Source organism: Periplaneta americana, chromosome 16, assembly GCF_040183065.1.
Source record: "Periplaneta americana isolate PAMFEO1 chromosome 16, P.americana_PAMFEO1_priV1, whole genome shotgun sequence".
Lineage (NCBI taxonomy): Eukaryota > Metazoa > Arthropoda > Insecta > Blattodea > Blattidae > Periplaneta > Periplaneta americana.
The window spans coordinates 173,142,511-173,161,933 of NC_091132.1; the positions used below are offsets into that span (position 1 = coordinate 173,142,511).

A 19,423-nucleotide genomic window follows, 5' to 3' on the forward strand; every position below is an offset into this window, starting at 1 on the left:
ACCCAATACGAGCAAATGCTGGGTAACTTTCGGTGCTGGACCCCGGACTCATTTCACCGGCATTACCACCTTCATATCATTCAGACGCTAAATAACCTAGATGTTGATACAGCGTTGTAAAATAACCCAATTAAAAAAAAAAAGAAAGACAACTATCAAAACATCACGGAGGCTGGAAATCCATTACTGTCGCAGAAGGTTATGTTCTGTTACGATAATAATTAGTGTTAATTATAAATAATATTCAAATAAATTCAATTTGTCATCTCGTTTTTCAATGTCGAATTCAATTTCAAGGTTATATCAAGTTTACTCTGTAAGTTATACCAAGGTCGTCGATATTCGTTGCCCGGAAAAAATCAATATTTTTGCGTCTGCGCACATCTCACAATTTACGAGATTGCACAAGGTCAGTTCGCTCCACACTCACATGAGAATAAAATGAATACTTATGAATAATTTCAAGTTAGAAGTATGGTCGAGCATAAATGTCATATGAAACTTGCATATAATGGTAATTAAGACTCTCGTATGAAAATTATGGAACTCGCGCTCGTATCATAAACATGCTCTCGTCTTAATTACTATCATTATAGGCTCGTTGCATAATGTACTATTTACATACCTCATTATTAAACAAAACACGGATAACGTAATGTCTGCGAACATTTAACAATTATACTGCATTCTTGCAAAACAGGAAATCTGATAAGTGTTGGACGCCAAATTCAGTCGAAAATATTTGAAGTGAGATTTTTGTTCAAAATGTTTTTAGACACCAATTGAAATTAAATAGCACATAAGCCTACTCGGAATATGGAAGGAATTCAATGAAATTGTAGTTATGTTTTGTAATTATGAGAAACAATAAATAAATGTACTGATCACGAGAGATTCATTATACAGTTATAACTTAAGTTACGTCAAGGGCAGGTACTGATGGGAAAGTATTATATGACGCAGCCGAAGTCGAACATCCGACAAATGGCATGCCTCTTCAGAAGTGAACGATCATTCAACCAAAATGGGGTTATAGTGCCGACCAGTGGTTATTCCGTAAAGCCAATTCTTGATGCTGTTGGCACTATGACACGACATATTGTTACTGTTATAGATAACAAGTTAAGTACTGGATGATAAAAAGTAGTCTCAATATTGAAGTAACTATTAAAAAAATTATAAGTGTAATTTTTATTGATTTAGAAATAATTCGTTTGCAAAAAACTCAGTATTCATTCTTTATGAGGGTAGTACAATATAGTTAGTTTGCGATGCTATGTAATAATAATAATAATAATAATAATAATAATAATATAATAGTGTTATACCTCTGACCGAGGTTCTGGCTGATATGTCCATCTATTATCAGGCAGTACATCTCACTTGATGATTTGTTCAGAGAAAGAACATTTCTTTGAATGCATCTCAAAATTATTTTCAAATATTTGTAACACCTCAGAGGATAATTTTTTTCCACGTTCATTTAGAAACAACATTCAAGAATTCTCTTTATATATATATATATATATATATATATATATATATATATATATATATATATATATATATATATATCTTTGGGAAACGTGTGAAATGATTTCCGTTCATTTTGAATCTGGTAATTAAAACAGGTGTAGGCTACATGGCACAAATAACACCTCTTCCAGCCTTTTCCTTAAATTACACGACAAGAAATAAAAAGAAAGATGTAGGTACTTCTTACTAAAACTGATCGTAACTCCCATGGACGTTGATGTTAGTTATCTTAGCGAACCGCTAGATGGCAGTCATGGAGTAAGTCGACAATTTTTATTGTTACCTTCCACTATTGTAGTAAACTATTTGCTATACTGCATCATACCTTTTCGAATCCGTCTGTAGTTACCAATTACCAATACAAGTAAGACTAACTTTCTACTCCAAAAATTGATTTTGATATACTGATACGGAAATCTAATTTTGACAGTCTTTCCTGGAAATTATTCAGACCTCCTTTACAGGGAGCTACTACCTGAAAGCCAGATTTGTATAATACATTCGTTACTGGAGGTACGTTAACAGAAAGCCTCAATTTAAATCACACAGTATTTGGTGCACTCACAGTTGAGTTCTGGCGTCTTGGCAGCTCATTGGAGTTGTGTGGATATAAAAGGAAAAATTGTGACGGTGTCGTGTATAGATCCTGGGGTAGCTCGGTCGGTAGAGCATTCGCGCCCTAAGCGAAGGGTCCCGGGATCGATACCCGGCCCCGGAACAATTTTTCCTTGAAATTATTCAAACTGCTTTACAGGGAGCTACTACCTGAAAGCCAGATTTTTATAGTAGTACCAGAATTGATTTAATTGCCTTTAATCCTGCAAATGAATTCGGGAAGATTATTGACCCAATATATATTTTGAATCGTGTATTAGTTAAATGAACAAGTAGAAAAAGGAATGAAAACAATAAATTCATGAGTCCACTGCCCACATGGCTTGGAAGACATGCAGTAAGTATAAACGGTTTAACGGTTGGAGTCAGGTTGACTATTCCAAAACTTGCTTGCTCATTTATATAGCCTACCCAGTACTGGTAATTATTTTCATTTAGTGGAGAATTTTTATTTGCGATCTCTTATTAATTTCTATTCCTATATGAATCTTTGTGATTTTACTATTGCATTTTTCTCATATATTGTTGCATACGTGTTAATTTTTTAGCTTCTTGTTGTTTAGTCAACTTTCCGAAGACAGGTCTGACTCTCACAAGTGATACCAACATGGCACCATTTATGAGGCAACTAGGCCAGGTGATAATGGGGTAGGATAGCCAGTGTCTTTCCCCCCACCATTAGGGCCTACATATATCGCCGACTGCTACTTATCACATTAATCAGATTTCTGATGTATACGAACAATTTTTCTTCCTCTCACACATATCGTCAAGTGAGATGTACTGCCTGATAATAGACGTACATATCAGCCAGAACCTCAATCAGAGGTATTCTTCTTATTATGGGGTTTTAATCGTTGTAATTTTTTCTTGGATTTCTTCGGGATTAATAATGTTATTTGTTATTAAGTTGTTTTCATTACTGTCATTTGTATAAAAAATAATGAGTAGCTATATAAGGAGATAGATTGAGATAAATTACGATGATGAGAAAACTAGACTTCAGTAGCTCAGCTAGAATATTAATTTGTGGCTAAGACTGATTATTTAGACTGGTTAAAGATAGATGTGAATCACAACTTACAATGGCAAAATTATTACCACGGCATACTTGATAATGTCTCTTTTGGTTTTTGCATGGGGTTTCGTTGCTTCCTTGATATGTTAACGGATAATATGTGATGAAGGCATATTTGGCAATCGATTCTGTATTATTAGCTTGTAAATACTGCATGAAGAAGTTAAGAGATTTAAGGTACATAGCAATGTTTTGGTTGCACTCCTTTAATGACTTTTGTGTTACGAAAGTTTCGAAATGAAAGATATTGAATTTTTATTTCGTTATATACCGATAATGATAGTCATAATGATAACTAATCCTTTAATTCAGGAAGGAAGAAGAAACTGATTAATATGTCTTTACTTATTAAGTAATTTTATATATTTAATATATAGTAGTAATTGTAATTTCTTACGTTACTAGCATTAGCAGTAAAGAGTTTTTCCTGCATTACATAAATTCCAAATAATTAACTTTTTGCCACTTCTTTCAGTTGTAATGGATGTGATAAAGACTGAACCCGAGATTGACCCTTTGTCTTTACAATCAAGCGAAGATGCAGATACAAAAGAGCCAAATCTTTCAGATTATGTAAGTTTAAAGATTGTAATTGGTTTACTTTCCTGTCTACTCATTCATATATTGTCATGTGGAGAGGAAAAAATTATAAGCACTGTCGTCATTTTTATACAATTGAACTTCAGATTGAAATGAATTCTGTAACTAGTAAAATCTTACAGTTTTCAAATAATAATGTCATGTAATTGAGGATGAGTCGCCATGTTCTCGAAATGCTACATTTTAATTTAATTATGGTTGCAGAACAAAAATATTAAAACTTGTATGCCTAGCCATATATCTTCCTATTAGAAAGAGTAGACTTGTTCGAAAGGCTCTGTTACTGGAATTCTTCATTGCGGTGGCCATAGGTGTTAGCCAACTTGTGGCTTATATAGCCTATATTATATTGGTTAGCCTATTTCTTTCAAAGTTTCATTGTACAGTCTAGTATATACAATCACGAAGCTTGAGTTTATGAAGGTACTAGGAACAATAGACTGTGCAGGCACTATTTCGCATTGTCTGTAATGAGTTGATAGCAGCGATCCTAGTGGTTAGCAACTATCAATTGATGCATATTTACTACGTATTGAGCTTCGTGACTCTATATACTAGACTGTGGTTTCGTAATAATTATTAAAAAGGAACAGTAGACCCTGTGTATGACTTCCGCATAGGTAAGACTTCAAATATTAATGATTTAGCTTTCTCAATGACCATAAACAACAGTTAAACAAACCAACAGAGCCTAGCATACATCACTCGTTCGATTTTATTCAATGTGTGTCATGTTATCTTCTTGCGAGAAGCAATCGTGGAGTAGGTATTTTCTTCGGAAAATGGTTTTCCCTTACAAAATGTGAGGTCCTGTTATCTGCAAATCACTTACACGGCACCTGACACCACTGCTTCCTTATTGTATACAGTAGGCGTACAAAGAGAAAATTTTGTGATTCTGCAAAAATTTATTACGAAATTTTCGCGCCAATTCAATATTTTGAATATTTGAAGTGTTCTATCAGTGAGGAAGTGTGTTGTGTCAGTGAAGTGGCTGTGCAAAGTATTTGAACAGTGAAATGGTTTTGAAGTGTTAGTGAAATCAGGATATAATCAGTGCAGTGAGTGAATTGACAGCGAAATAAGTGTAGTGCTGAAAGGTACTTGTGCAGGTATGAACCTGTCATACTCGTGGGTCTTAGTTCGAACTTAGGATTAAGAATACAAATTAGATTTACTTTAAAGTTATTTTAAGTGATATTGCTTCTTTTAAATTAGGACGCTCATTATTATTATTATTATTATTATTATTATTATTATTATTATTATTATTAATTGTGTTTATTATTAATTGTCCTTATTGAGTGTATTTAGTTACCACTTCTGAGTCTTAGGGATTGAAACGCAATCCAGGTGAAAGGTGAAAAAAATTCTTGGGATGATTTTGTCTCGTAGGATTCTGTGTCTTACATTGAGTGCATGTAAAAGGATCTTGTCCCCGATAGATATCAAGGAAAACTCTCAAACAGTTCTCGCCTATTTTGAATTTCCGATGTTGAGTTAGTTAAAATTCACTGATTATGTATAACGATTTAAGGGCTTGTTAAGTCGTTATTGAAGTCGCTTATCTGTAATTGCATACCACGAGGAGAAATATTTGGAATAGATAAAGTAGGATATAGTGAAGAGAGTAACTAATAGTGTTAATTGGAATGGTGAAACTAAAAGGCACCTACGAAGTAATGAATAGTGATAAGGGTAATTAAGAACAACTCGCCAATGTTACATATGTCGTTTTCGTCTGGTGGGATAACCTCGGAATTACAGGGTTTTAGACAGATTAAAAGAAACTTAAGTTAGACTTGTCTTCTTACCTTTTCTTTTCTCCTCTTCTCTTATCTAATTTTTTAATTCTTTATTTTAATTGATATATAAATGACACATTAAGTTATATTATTTACATTTTTATTAATTAACTATTTCATATTATTATATTATAATTTATTTCCGTTTCCGAAGGGTAGATCCGAACCCGTTCTGTACTGTTTGCTTGTCTAACGTCTTAGACCACGAGATCAGACCAAAAATATCCGTTTGAAAGTTACTGATATGTACCATTAAAAACGTCATGGACAACATGAAAAAGTGATAAATTTCATCATTCGTCATTATTTTTAAATTGTCAACTATCAATATCTCCTAATACAACTGCACCATGTTTGACGAAACGGTTCATGTTTAGTACCGCGTAGAGAATAAACATCATGGAAGTGCTTTCTACTTCGTCCGTAGGTCTGTATGAAAGTGGATGTGAGATCAGATTATAATGTGATTTGTGTGACATTGTCAAAAACGAAGAATCATCTCTAGATTTCTGTATTAAATATAAAATTATTCCGAAAAAACTTGCTAAAGATTGTATTCAGTGTAACGCGAAGAAATACACTGGATTTCCTGAATGTACTTCCAGCGAAAGCTCAGATCTCGTGAAAGGTCGGTACAAAAACGGCATTAGTAACACTGGCGAGTTGTTCTGAATTACCATGATAAATATAATAGTAAGCAAAGATAGAATGATAAAGTGAAATGGGGGGAAAAAAGTGAAAACCAAGTAGAGAAATTTTATACGAGTTAGCGAAAGAAAGGGTGGTGAGAGAGAAAACGGTACAGAATTAATAATTTATTAAAGAAGGATAGACGGTATTGTAGATGGCATTTAGAAAGGGCGGGTATGAAGATTAGTGCGTAAATAGTGAGTAATCAAAGAAGTGCAAGATAAGTATTAGGGAAATAGCAGTTTAACATACCTTCGGAATAGCAATATAATGTAAATAGAGAGTTAGGCCCGTAACACACTTGAAAGTTTTCGCTAGCGAGAAATGTGTTGCGAGAAAGAGGCGAAGAGCCTTCCTCCACACACTTGGCGAGTTCTCGCTATCACAGATCCCACCTCGCTATGATCATCTATGCACTGCCTTCATGCAGAAAGCATTTTTCTGATTATAGTAATCACTCGTTGGGGGGAATATTATAGGTTATGTATTTACGTATATTGTCGTATTTAAATATACAACCTGTAAGTATATTTACGTACTTTACAAATTACGTACGAACGCTATGTTGAATCTGAGTATTCAGATGATGAGGAAATGGAGTTACATGAACATATTTTGTTAATGAAAAGAAGAAGTAGGCCTAAAATTAAAGCCAGAAATATCTGAAAATCACATTGTGTCTTACAAAAATAAGGGCGAGTTTTGGACACTGGTTTCGATTTGAATGATGATACGTTTAGGCGTTATTTCAGGTTCAATGGACCACAGTTTTTTGTCATTCATGATATGATAGAGGATGTTTGCTATGTTCTGATTAAAATTATGTAAACTGTTAAGACATATAGATACATTATTTGAAATGTTTAATCATTACCATTAAATCTGATCAAAATAAAATATAGCCCTATTTATTTTCAGATAATCTGATATTTGTCTCCAGATTTCTTCTTTAAGCTTCGTGTTTTTATAGTTTTCATCCCGTGTATTATATAAATAGGCCTACGGGTGACATCATACAAGTTCGATAAGTTTCTGACTGCAATTATCAGCCATCTTTTCTCATTTTCTAATAAAAACAATACAATTAATCGCCACCTGTGATATCTTTTTCTACATTCAATCGTCATAAAGAGTATAAATGTCAAACATATTTGATAAATGTGTCAAGAAAATTCGCTGAGCTACCGATTCCAGCGAGAAACTCGCGCGAGGTTTTTGCTTCGAGCGAGAATCTCTTCCAGTGTGTGGACGTCCATTTCAATCCATGTTATCAATTTTTTAATTTTCTCGCAACACATTTCTCGCTGGCGAAAACTGCAAGTGTTTTACGGACCTTACGGTGTGACCTGAATACAGGGACGCCATGATGGATACTGATGTTGTGACAATCATAGCATATCAATTGCACATGGTACATGTCCATGGGGCCCTCTGTTCTCCCTTGGTATCCATACAAATAAGTTCAGGGAATCAGACATCAGTGTCGTGAATCTGATCACCCTGTGTTGTCTCCTACGATGATTTCTAGTTTAAAGGACGCATGTGCTTTTGTCCTTATCTATGCCCTCAGGAACAAGAAGAAAAAGAATAATAAGTTCGTCTTTTGGGTGACAGAAATTGTTAATTGAGTTCTGTATCAGTTAATAATTGCAGAGACCCATGAGGAAATTGCTACTCATTATGTATTAATTGGAATGCTATTTGTGGAGTATAATTTCAGTCTCAATTCAATTAAAATAATATAATAAAGATGGCTGTGAAAACTTGCAAATAGGCCTCAAACCGCCGCTAATGACAGTGGTTTTATCTTTCTTTGTATATTTTGTCTAGAGGAATACTATATGGTAATAACTAATAACCAGGGAAAGGATTTATATGTAAATACATATTTACTTATAAAGCTAATATAATTTATATTTTGCATTATCTTTATGTTTCACAATGTGTAGGGTTGAAAAATCCTACTTTTATTTTCCATATTTTTCCATATTTTAGAGTTTAGTACATATTTTCGTTAATTTCCATATATTTTCCATATTTCATATAAAACAGTCCATATTATATTAGGTTTAACAATAAAACAAAACAAAATTCCATTAACTTTTAAAAATACATTTCAACAATAGAGATTTAAACACATGTTCAGTAATCCCTTTAACATCAGAGTTATTTGAAAATTAGCAGTCCTATCAACAATGGGAAAGTAAGTTACAAAACTGTATTAATTTAATTTAAAATTTTTAACAGACTTCAGTTGTGCAGCTCAACAGTTAAATGCCAGTCAGAGTACACATAGGTTCAGTTTTGTAAATCATACTATAAAGACGGTAAATATGCCAAAAGTACGTCATTCAGTCAATTTAAAATCAAAACTAACAAGTTACATTTCAGAATTTAAAGAAGATGGTTTATCAACTGACAATAAAATATTATTTTGTAATTTGTGTCAGTGTGCAGTATCATCTACACAAAAGTTCCTGGTGCAACAACACATTACAACTAGTAAACATCAGGCCAACAAACAACTAAATTCCAAGCAGAGACAATTGTTTTTAACACAACCAACAACATCGAATGTAAGATCTGAGTTTAACATCGACCTGTGCCGTTCTCTCATCTCTGCTGATATTCCTCTCTACAAACTAAAGAATAAGGTCTTCAGGGAATTCCTTGAAAAATATACTCAACATACAATCCCGGATGAGTCAACACTTAGGAAGACGTATGCTCCATCCATCTACGATGAGACAATACAGAAGATAAGAGATGAAATTAAAGATAGTTCAATTTGGGTTTCCATTGATGAGACTCCCGACAAAGAAGGTAGACTTGTTGGTAATGTAGTTATCGGTTTGTTAAGTGAACAATATTCTGAACGAATTCTTTTACATTGTGATGTTCTAGAAAAGTGCAATAACAAAACTATAGTTAAACTGTTCAACGAAGCTATGGGTATCCTGTGGCCAAAGGGTATTATGTACGATAATGTGTTATTCTTTATTAGCGATGCTGCCCCTTATATGGTCAAAGCTGGACAAGCATTATCTGTTGTATATCCTAAATTGACTCATTTTACTTGTGTGGCGCATGCATTTCATCGTGTGGCAGAAGTGGTCAGAGACAATTTCCCTAAAGTAGATTTGTTGATTTCATCAGTGAAAAAAGTATTTCTCAAAGCTCCCAGTAGAGTTAACGTGTTGAAAGAAATGTACCCTGAAATTCCATTGCCACCAAAGCCAATTTTAACTAGATGGGGTACATGGCTAGAAGCAGTTGAATATTATGCCGAACATATAGACTCTATTAACAATGTTCTCCTTGCATTGGACTCTGAAGATGCAGTCTCAATTGATACTGCGAAAACAGTTACCTGTGACATAAGTGTGAAGAATGACTTAGCTCACATTCAGCATACATTTTCATGCATCATAAAAACGCTCAAAAGTCTCCAAAATAGGCACCTTTCACTATCTGAAAGTTTTGAAATTATAAATAGTACTGTGGAACAACTGAACCGTGGTAGAGGTAAAGTTGCAGATGCAGTAAGAGCTAAGGTGGACACTGTACTTTCAAAAAACCCTGGATATGAAGAACTACAAAAGGTTGTTGCTGTGATGAGTGGTGAATCAACAGTGAAGATTAACTTGGACTTATCCCCAGCAGACATTGTGAAATTGAATTATGTACCAGTTACTTCTTGTGACGTCGAACGCTCTTTTAGTCAGTATAAATCTATCCTCAGAGACAATAGAAGAAGATTCACTTTTCAGCACTTGAAAGAAATGTTTGTAACCTATTGTTATGGTAACAGACAATAAAAATTGTGTTTTGTTGAAACTACATTGGAAGATAAGGTACGTCCATTATATTTTTTGTTTAGTTTGATTAAAATGTACCAATATTTAACGTACATAGTCATTTTTTTATAATTTTAAGTCCATATTTAATTCCATATTTTGGTAAAAATCCATATTTAATTCCATATTTTGGTAAAAATAACTACATATATATTTACATATTTCATATATTTTTAGTCCATATAAATCCGTTCCCTGCTAATAACATATGCATGGAGAATATTCCGTGATGTATCGATTAATACACCCAAAGTCGAGAGTTGCAACTAGTGAATTCATCTTCCAACAAACAATAATTAATCACAAGTTTATATTGCATTCTACAGGACTGGAACTTATTCTCTTCACATGCTTCTCCGACAACAGTGGAGGGCAAGAACACCAAGAATTCACTCTCATGCGAAGTTAAAATTGAGGAATGTAAAGAGCGAATTAAATTTCCGGCTGTGAAGTGTGAACCAAAGGTGAGTGAAGGATCTTGATTCTATTGATAAAAGTGTCGCTTTGTATTGTACTCGTGTTCATTTTTGTTGCATATTACCGAATTAGAGTTCAAACAACAAACACCCTACAGTTCATTGTTCCTCATATATTCAGTTTACCTACAACAACCTTCCCCCTCATATTTATTATTTTCAGGAAGACGCATTTGACGTCATTACTGTAAAAGAGGAGAATGCGCTAGAAATAAAATCGGAGGATTACGAAGTCTTTACAGAGAGGTGAGTGTGATGTTGATATAATTCAATTTTTACGTGGTTTTGTGGTCAAGCTAAGTGATTATGTCTGGGATTATTACGTGTTATCACAAAGTGTAGGAAACAAAGTCTGATTTCTCCTCCACTTACAGTGTTCTAGTACACATATGACTCTGGTAGCATTAGCGACTTTGATAGATATGTGAATGTATTTAGAAGTACAAAACATGTACAAATACAGCGACTTAGGTGTTCACTAGTGTTTGCTGTTTTTGAAATGCTGAGTCTTTCCTTATTGTTGACATATGGCCGAAGAATTGACATCACTGACTATGCATTCCTTAGCTAGAATTGGTCTTGAAGTAAACCCGCATAAAAGTAATGTTATACACCTACGTAAAGAATGTCTCTACTTTGATTCCCTTACCTTGATCGATGGACAAGAAATGTCTTGCATCAAATCAGATGAAGTCATCAGATATCTTAGCATTACTTCTAATGATGAAAAAAAAAATATCTAATTGAAAAACTGATAGTTACGTTTTTATGGTTGTAGAAGAATTCTTCAGTACGTTTTTATCGTTGTACGAGGATTGTTCAGTACGTTTTTGTCATTGTACCAGAATTGTTCAGTACGTTTTTTATCATTGTACCAGAATTGTTCAGTACGTTTTTATCATTGTACCAGAATTGTTCAGTATGTTTTTATCGTTGTACGAGGATTGTTCAATACGTTTTTATCGTTGTACCAGAATTGTTCAGTACGTTTTTGTCATTGTACCAGAATTGTTCAGTACGTTTTTTTATCATTTTACCAGAATTCTTCAGTACGTTTTTATCGTTGTACGAGGATTGTTCAGTACGTTTTTATCGTTGTACCAGAATTGTTCAGTACGTTTTTGTCATTGTACCAGAATTGTTCAGTACGTTTTTTTATCATTTTACCAGAATTCTTCAGTACGTTTTTATCGTTGTACGAGGATTGTTCAGTACGTTTTTGTCATTGTACCAGAATTGTTCAGTACGTTTTTGTCATTGTACCAGAATTGTTCAGTACGTTTTTTTATCATTTTACCAGAATTGTTCAGTACGTTTTTATCATTGTACCAGAATTGTTCAGTATGTTTTTATCGTTGTACGAGGATTGTTCAGTACGTTTTTATCGTTGTACCAGAATTGTTCAGTACGTTTTTATCGTTGTACGAGGATTGTTCAGTACGTTTTTATCGTTGTACGAGGATTGTTCAGTACGTATTTTATCATTGTATCAGAATTGTTCAGTACGTTTTTATCGTTGTACGAGGATTGTTCAGTACGTATTTATCATTGTACCAGAATTGTTCAGTACGTATTTATCATTTTACCAGAATTGTTCAGTACGTTTTTATCGTTGTACCAGAATTGTTCAGTACGTTTTTATCGTTGTACGAGGATTGTTCAGTACGTTTTTATCGTTGTACGAGGATTGTTCAGTACGTATTTATCATTCTACCAGAATTGTTCAGTACGTATTTATCATTTTACCAGAATTGTTCAGTACGTTTTTATCGTTGTACCAGAATTGTTCAGTACGTTTTTATCGTTGTACGAGGATTGTTCAGTACGTATTTATCATTGTACCAGAATTGTTCAGTACGTATTTATCATTTTACCAGAATTGTTCAGTACGTTTTTATCGTTGTACCAGAATTGTTCAGTACGTATTTATCATTGTATCAGAATTGTTCAGTACGTATTTATCATTTTACCAGAATTGTTCAGTATGTTTTTATCGTTGTACGAGGATTGTTCAGTACGTTTTTATCGTTGTACGAGGATTGTTCAGTACGTATTTTATCATTGTACCAGAATTGTTCAGTACGTTTTATCGTTGTACGAGGATTGTTCAGTACGTATTTATCATTCTACCAGAATTGTTCAGTACGTTTTTATCTTTGTACGAGGATTGTTCAGTACATATTTTATCATTTTACCAGAATTGTTCAGTACGTTTTTATCGTTGTACGACAATTGTTCAGTACGTATTTGTCATTGTACCTGAATTGTTCAGTACGTTTTTATTGTACGAGGATTGTTCAGTACGTATATTATCATTGTACCAGAATTGTTCAGTACGATTTTATCGTTGTACGACGATTTTTCAGTACGTATTTATCATTGTACCAGAATTGTTCAGTACGTTTTTATCTTTGTACAAGGATTGATCAGTACAATTTTATCGTTGTACGAGGATTGTTCAGTACCGTAGTAATTGCATAATGTAGAGAAAATATCTGAAAAATTCAATGAAGGTTTGCACAAAGGAATGCCATGTTAGAACTGCGTTGAAATAAAATGCCTTTACAAATGTCCCAGTCTCTTCCATCTTTGTCCAATCTCCTAGACTTTGAGGAGTCCAATTTGATATATATTTTCGTCAGAGATATTATATCAGCAAAATTATATAATTCAATTTTCCTCACTATACATTGAATGGAAACCTGAAATCTACTATTGATATCTAACCTCTAGATGAGATTTATGCTAGAAATTCATGTGGACGTTGATCGTGTGTTTCTATTTATTCGTCTACTTTCACTTTTATAACCTCATGATGGATTTTCGTCTTAGCATTGCAGCTACCAATGAGACTGTAGTGAAATCACATTGCGATGATTTTACCCATGAGGAAGATCTGGTGTTGGGTCACGGACGAAACAATACGGTGTCGTCAGTGAAATCTGCCAGCTTAGCTCACAACAAATGGTCTAATTTAGAGAAACTGTCCACACAGACTGAGAGTTTAATCGATAAGTCTCGAAGGGAGAATTCCGAATGTTCAATTCCCAGTAAAATTTCTGACTGTTCATACAAGTGTAATACTTTGAGCAATGTTCGTGGAAATTCTTTGTCTCTCAAATGTCATATAAAAGACCAGAAACCGTTCCAGTGTGATGTGTGTAAGAAGTGTTTCGCTCGTTCCCAACACCTGAAGAACCATAAACGCGTACATACAGGCTTGAAGCCATTTAAATGCGATGTCTGTGGAAAGTGTTTTTCAGAGACTGGGCATCTTAAAAGCCATATGTTCGTGCACACGGGTGAAAAACCATTTAAATGCGAGAATTGTGAAAAGTGTTTTTCGCGTTCGAGAGAACTCAAAATACATACGCGAAAACATACAGGCGACAAACCATTTAAATGTGACGTTTGTGAAAAGTGTTTCGCCCGCTCTGGTGATCTGAAAATTCATTCTCGACAACACACAGGGGAAAAACCGTTTAAATGCCAAGTTTGTGAAATGTGTTTCTCGTCATCTGGAACTCTGAAGGCTCATGAACGTCAGCATACAGGGGAGAAACCGTTCAAGTGTGAGATTTGTGAAAAATGTTTTTCGCGTTCTGGAACTCTGAAAAGACATTCGTTAATGCACACAGGTGAAAAACTTTTCAAATGTGATGTCTGTTCAAAGTTTTTCTCACTTCTAGGAAGTCTACGGAGACATAAACTTGTACACACGGGCCATAAACCGTTCAAATGCGATACTTGCGGCAAGTGTTTCTCTGATTCAGGAGTTCTTAAGAGACATTCTCGCGTTCACAAAGACGGAAAACCATTCAAATGTAATGCTTGTGATAAATTTTTCTCGCGTTCCGAACTTCTCAGAAGCCATTCTTGTCTTCACACAGGTGATAGACCATTCATATGTCACGTGTGCGGGAAATGTTTCTCGGATTTGGGATACCTCAAAACCCATGTTCGCCTTCATACTGGCGAAAAACCTTTCAAATGCAACTATTGCGAAAAGTTATTCTCTAATTCGGGAATGTTAAAAAAACATTTACGCGTACACACAGGTGAGAAGCCATTTAAATGTAATGTTTGTGGAAAGTGTTTCTCCATATCGACTTCTCTTAAAACTCATTTACGGGTGCATTCTGGCGAAAAACCTTATAAATGCAATTTCTGTGGAACGTGTTTCTCGCAATTGCAAAATCTGAAATCTCATGCCCGTCTTCATTCTGGCGAGAAGCCATTCAAATGTGACATGTGTGGCAAATGTTTTTCGAAATTGCAAAATTTAAAGAAACATAGATGTCAGCACAAAAGTGAGAACTTATTAGATTGTGATGCCTATTGAATTTTATTTGTCATATGGGGACATCTCTGAAAACGTGAAGTCATTAGAGTGTGATGTCTGTGTTCTTTGGTATATAAATAAGACCATATTTCTCAGTTACCTTGACAGAAACTACTTTAAAGATTACACTAGTATATATCGAAACGCAAAACCTGGTAATTATTATTATTATTATTATTATTATTATTATTAAACCATTTACTAGTAACCAGATTTTACTTTTATGTGTCCTAACGCTATATTTGGTATGCATGAAACACTGCTTGATTCACGAGAATTTACCGTCCCTTACGGAGCTTATTTGCGAAGACATTTTGAACAAAAAAGGTCATGTATACATTTGTCCTACTCTCAATATTTTCAGAGTTACACTAATTTGAATTTCCTTGTAAAATATCATTATTCTTTAGTATTAAGACTAAAAGAATATTACAGATAAAGAATGAACTATTCAGGTGCATCATTTCCTTATTAGCTAATATTCTAAAGCTGAAGATGTGTTTTGAAATCCATAGTTGCTTCGTACATATTTTTTTTTCGATTTTTTACTGCAAAATTACATTTTTATTACGTATTTATAACAATAATTGTTACAAATGACGCCACTCTTATACATTCTTCAAAACTGTACATCAGGATACATAATTAAACTAAAGAATCAAGTCCCTAAAGTCGTATGATTTGTAACATGTTTTGTGATAAGTGCGTAAGAATAATGCCATCTTTAGTTCAAAATTGAAAAAAAAAAAAATAAAATAAAATAAAATCTATACGAAGGATTAACACTCTATTTCTGGCTTGAGAACACTAACTATTTAATGAAATGATACTTCCGAATACTTTGTTATGTATTTGTAATATTCTTTTATCCATAAAACTAAAGAAAATAATATTTTACTAACAACTTCAAATTAGTGTAACTATGGAAATACTGAGATCAGGGGCCGAATTCATAGTCAACACTTATCGTAATGAAATACTTAAGCAGTTTCTTATAATAATTTCCAATTCATAAATCCCACTGAAGTGAACACTTATTCAAATAAGGTAGCTTGTCAGCTTACTCAAGTCTTTCCTCATATACATTGTAATCAGCTGATACAGTATACAGTAGATGATGATTATGATTTAATTTAATTTATTGAGTTCTGTAATTAAAATGAAAATGAGTTTCGGCAAGCAAAAGATATATCAGAGATATGGAAAACCCTTTAGAGATGTATAATGATCAAGAATTTAAGAGGAGATACCGTTTCGACAAGAACACTGTTGTGGATATTCTGGTGTCTCCCATTTCAATTCACAATACAACCATGAGGCTTATCGATTTCGCCACTGCTGAAAGTACTGGTTGCTTTGAGATTTTATGATACAGCAGCGTTTCAGGTAGATTTAAGTGGCATTTTTTTTGGAAAAGTGTTCATGTCCCAACAAAGTGTTATTTGCATTTTTGTTTGTATTCTACCCAAAGAATAAGCTGTTAAAATTTGCGTAATTATATCATTTCCACTTTGTTTAGCATAAAAATAACTGAAAAATAAATGAAAATGATTTACTTACAGGAATATTTCTGGAGTCTGCATTAAACTCAACTGCAATTTTGTTGCATGTCACTTTCTTCTTTTGGAGAGAAGAATTATCAATTTTTTTTTTACTTTCGACGATATCTCCATATTTCGTAACTAGTTATCTTAGCTCACTCCTTTCTTTTCTGTAAAATGCTTTCTGGACATCTTGTATACGTTTTAGCTGTATAATATTTACTTCTGTATTTGTGTATGACAGTAATGCCGATTTAACAATTTGAAGGCGCTGGAAAACAATTGAATGTAGGAAAGCGCTCACGTCTAGCCATGTTGCCATATTTCTTTCGATGTCAAGGGAATGCTCAGGGCATATGAATGAGTAGCGTCTCTGCAATACGATCTGAAATAAGTGCTAAGGAAATGCTCATTACTTAAGTGTTTCCTCATTTTATAAGTGACGACTATGAATTCGACCCTAGGACACATGTTTATATGACATTTTTTCCTCCGGAGAAAAGTTGTTTTACTCTTTCTGGAATACCTAGAGACACATGAGTAGCTTTCCTATTGTAGGTGAAACCTTTTCAAATTACTTAAATTTGTTGCGTTTTGTAACGAATTGTATTACTTACTTACTGGCTTTAAGGAACCCGGAGGTTCATTGCCGCCCTCACATAAGCCCGCCATTGGTCCCTATCCTGAGCAAGATTAATCCCGTCCCTATCATCATATCCCTATTAATGTAATATAATAAGGGAGCGAAACTTAGTGCCCGATGAGAAAGAGATGAGAAAGAGGCGTTTTCAGGTTAATTGTGTTATAGAATCCCTCTACTGTGTAAAATAAAAGGCGGCGTGGCTCGTGTCTCGTTGAACTAATGTGCCCTAGTTGTTCTGTATTTACTTGCTTTGTTTTGCAGTCGACGAGTAATTCTTTTAATCGGTTATTATACGACTCTGCATAAACTGCGACGAATAACTTATATTATGGGCTAGAGACCACAGAATTTCGTATTAATTTCGAAAAAAAAAATCGTTATGAAAACAATATATTTAGCGTTTTATCGCTAATTATTACTAAGATAATCGCATTAATTTCGTATGAATTGGAAAGCGGTTTTTACGTGAAAAATAACCTTATATTATGTATGAGGCGTCATAATAATATTAAAAAAGATATTTTATACAACAATTTATTGTACATACTAAAATCAAACACAACATTATAACAATAGTACATTATGCCAGCTTCATACCAGCTTCTTGATTGCCATTATAGGCGAGTTTCATACGACTTTTTATGCTCGACCATATTTCTAACTTGATATTATTAATTTTCTTTGTATCTGACCTTGGCCAATGTCCCGTATGTTGTGAGATGTGCGCAGACGCGAAAGTATTGATTTTTTCCGAGGAACAGATGTGCACATTGACGTTGCTAGGCCATAAGAACCTACAGAGATAACATTAAAATTAAATTAGACATTGAAAAACGAGATGACAAATTGAATTTATTTGAATATTATTTACAATTAACGCTAATTATTATAGTAACAGAACATAACCTTCTGCGACAGTATTGGATTTCCAGCCTCCGTGACTTTTCGCTAATTCTTTTTCGATTGCATATCCGAGAATAATCGATACTTGCGGTTTTATAACGGTAGAAAGCTGACCTGCCATTGGCTGAACAGGTGTAACCTGAGTCGTCATTGGCTGAAAGACCTGACCTTCAATGAGGAGGTGTACTTTAATGAGGTCCATTAAAGGTCTACTACCAGGTGTATAATTACTACATTTCGGCATGGTCGAGCATAAAAAAACATTTGTATTATATAATATCTGCTGTTTTATTTGTGGAATGTAAGGATAGCAGAAGTGACAATATTATTTTCTTTCATTCTGCGTCTAAGGTAATTAACATTTAAATTAGCCTACACAGTGAGAAAAACTTAAAACCTTTCTGAGCCAACAGAAGCACAAGGAACCAAGACACATTTGACACAACAGATGACAATTCAGGATTAATTGAACGTGAGAGATCGTAATGTCTCATTCACGTCATCTTTAACATTGTAAATGTTGGATTATTGTTTGATAACGATTTCTTTCAAAGTAGCAAATGCTACACTGCAATCAGTACTTTTTATATCCTTGAACGAACTCATTTGTTTTAACCCTTTCTGTGAGTGCATTGACATTATCAACATTTATATATACAATTCAATTCAATTCATTTTATTAAGCCATTAAACATACAGTGATAGGTTTCGTCACAGTACAGAAGGGAGGAAAAAAACAAATGCAAGCAATAAACAAAATGCACTTTTTAAGAACGTGTAACTTTGTAATGGTTGTAAGTACACCTGCACTCAATGCAGTTCATAGATCGCAAACAAAAAACAGCGGATTATGTTTCAATTCAATTCAATTTATTAAGCCATTAAACATACAGTGATAGGCTTCGTCACAACATACATTTGAAAATACACATAATTGAAAACAGTAAAGTTTAATTACAATGAAATCACAAAACATTTTGAAACTCTAAAATTAATGAAAACACTTCACTCTTAATGTTATAATTGAAACTAAATGTAAATAGCTTTATTGATTAAAAAAAAATTTCGTATGAATTTATGTTAAGAAACTCGTCTACAGAGTAGAAAGGATTAATTAAAAGCCAATTATGAAATCTAGCTTTGAAACTATTGGTTGGTAACTTATAATATTGACTGGGAAGCTTATTATATAATTTCATCCCCATGACAGAAAAATTTGTACTAGTTTTATGTAATCTGCAGTATGGAATATTAATTTGTTCACTATTTCTAATTTCATGATCATGTATATTGGCTATTAATGAGTAATTGTCTATATTTTGTCGAGTGTAAAGGAC

The 19,423-nt window shown here is 33.7% G+C and overlaps 1 protein-coding gene across 3 annotated transcripts in view; it reads left to right on the forward strand.

The window, feature by feature from the left end:
* LOC138691955 (zinc finger protein 431-like) overlaps positions 1-19,423 on the forward strand; it is a 43,278-nt gene that overhangs the window by 20,226 nt on the left and 3,629 nt on the right. Inside the window, exons 1-5 of one of the 3 annotated variants that reach the window (XM_069814627.1) lie at positions 3,288-3,406; positions 3,705-3,802; positions 10,508-10,645; positions 10,821-10,903; positions 13,490-15,185. In XM_069814627.1, the coding sequence (XP_069670728.1) occupies positions 3,710-3,802; positions 10,508-10,645; positions 10,821-10,903; positions 13,490-14,999 (1,824 nt within the window). In that variant the 5' untranslated portion in view covers positions 3,288-3,406; positions 3,705-3,709 and the 3' untranslated portion in view covers positions 15,000-15,185. Of the gene's footprint in view, positions 1-3,287; positions 3,407-3,704; positions 3,803-10,507; positions 10,646-10,820; positions 10,904-13,489; positions 15,186-19,423 lie in introns of those variants that run through there. The other 2 variants (XM_069814626.1, XM_069814628.1) reach the window with 2 other exon arrangements.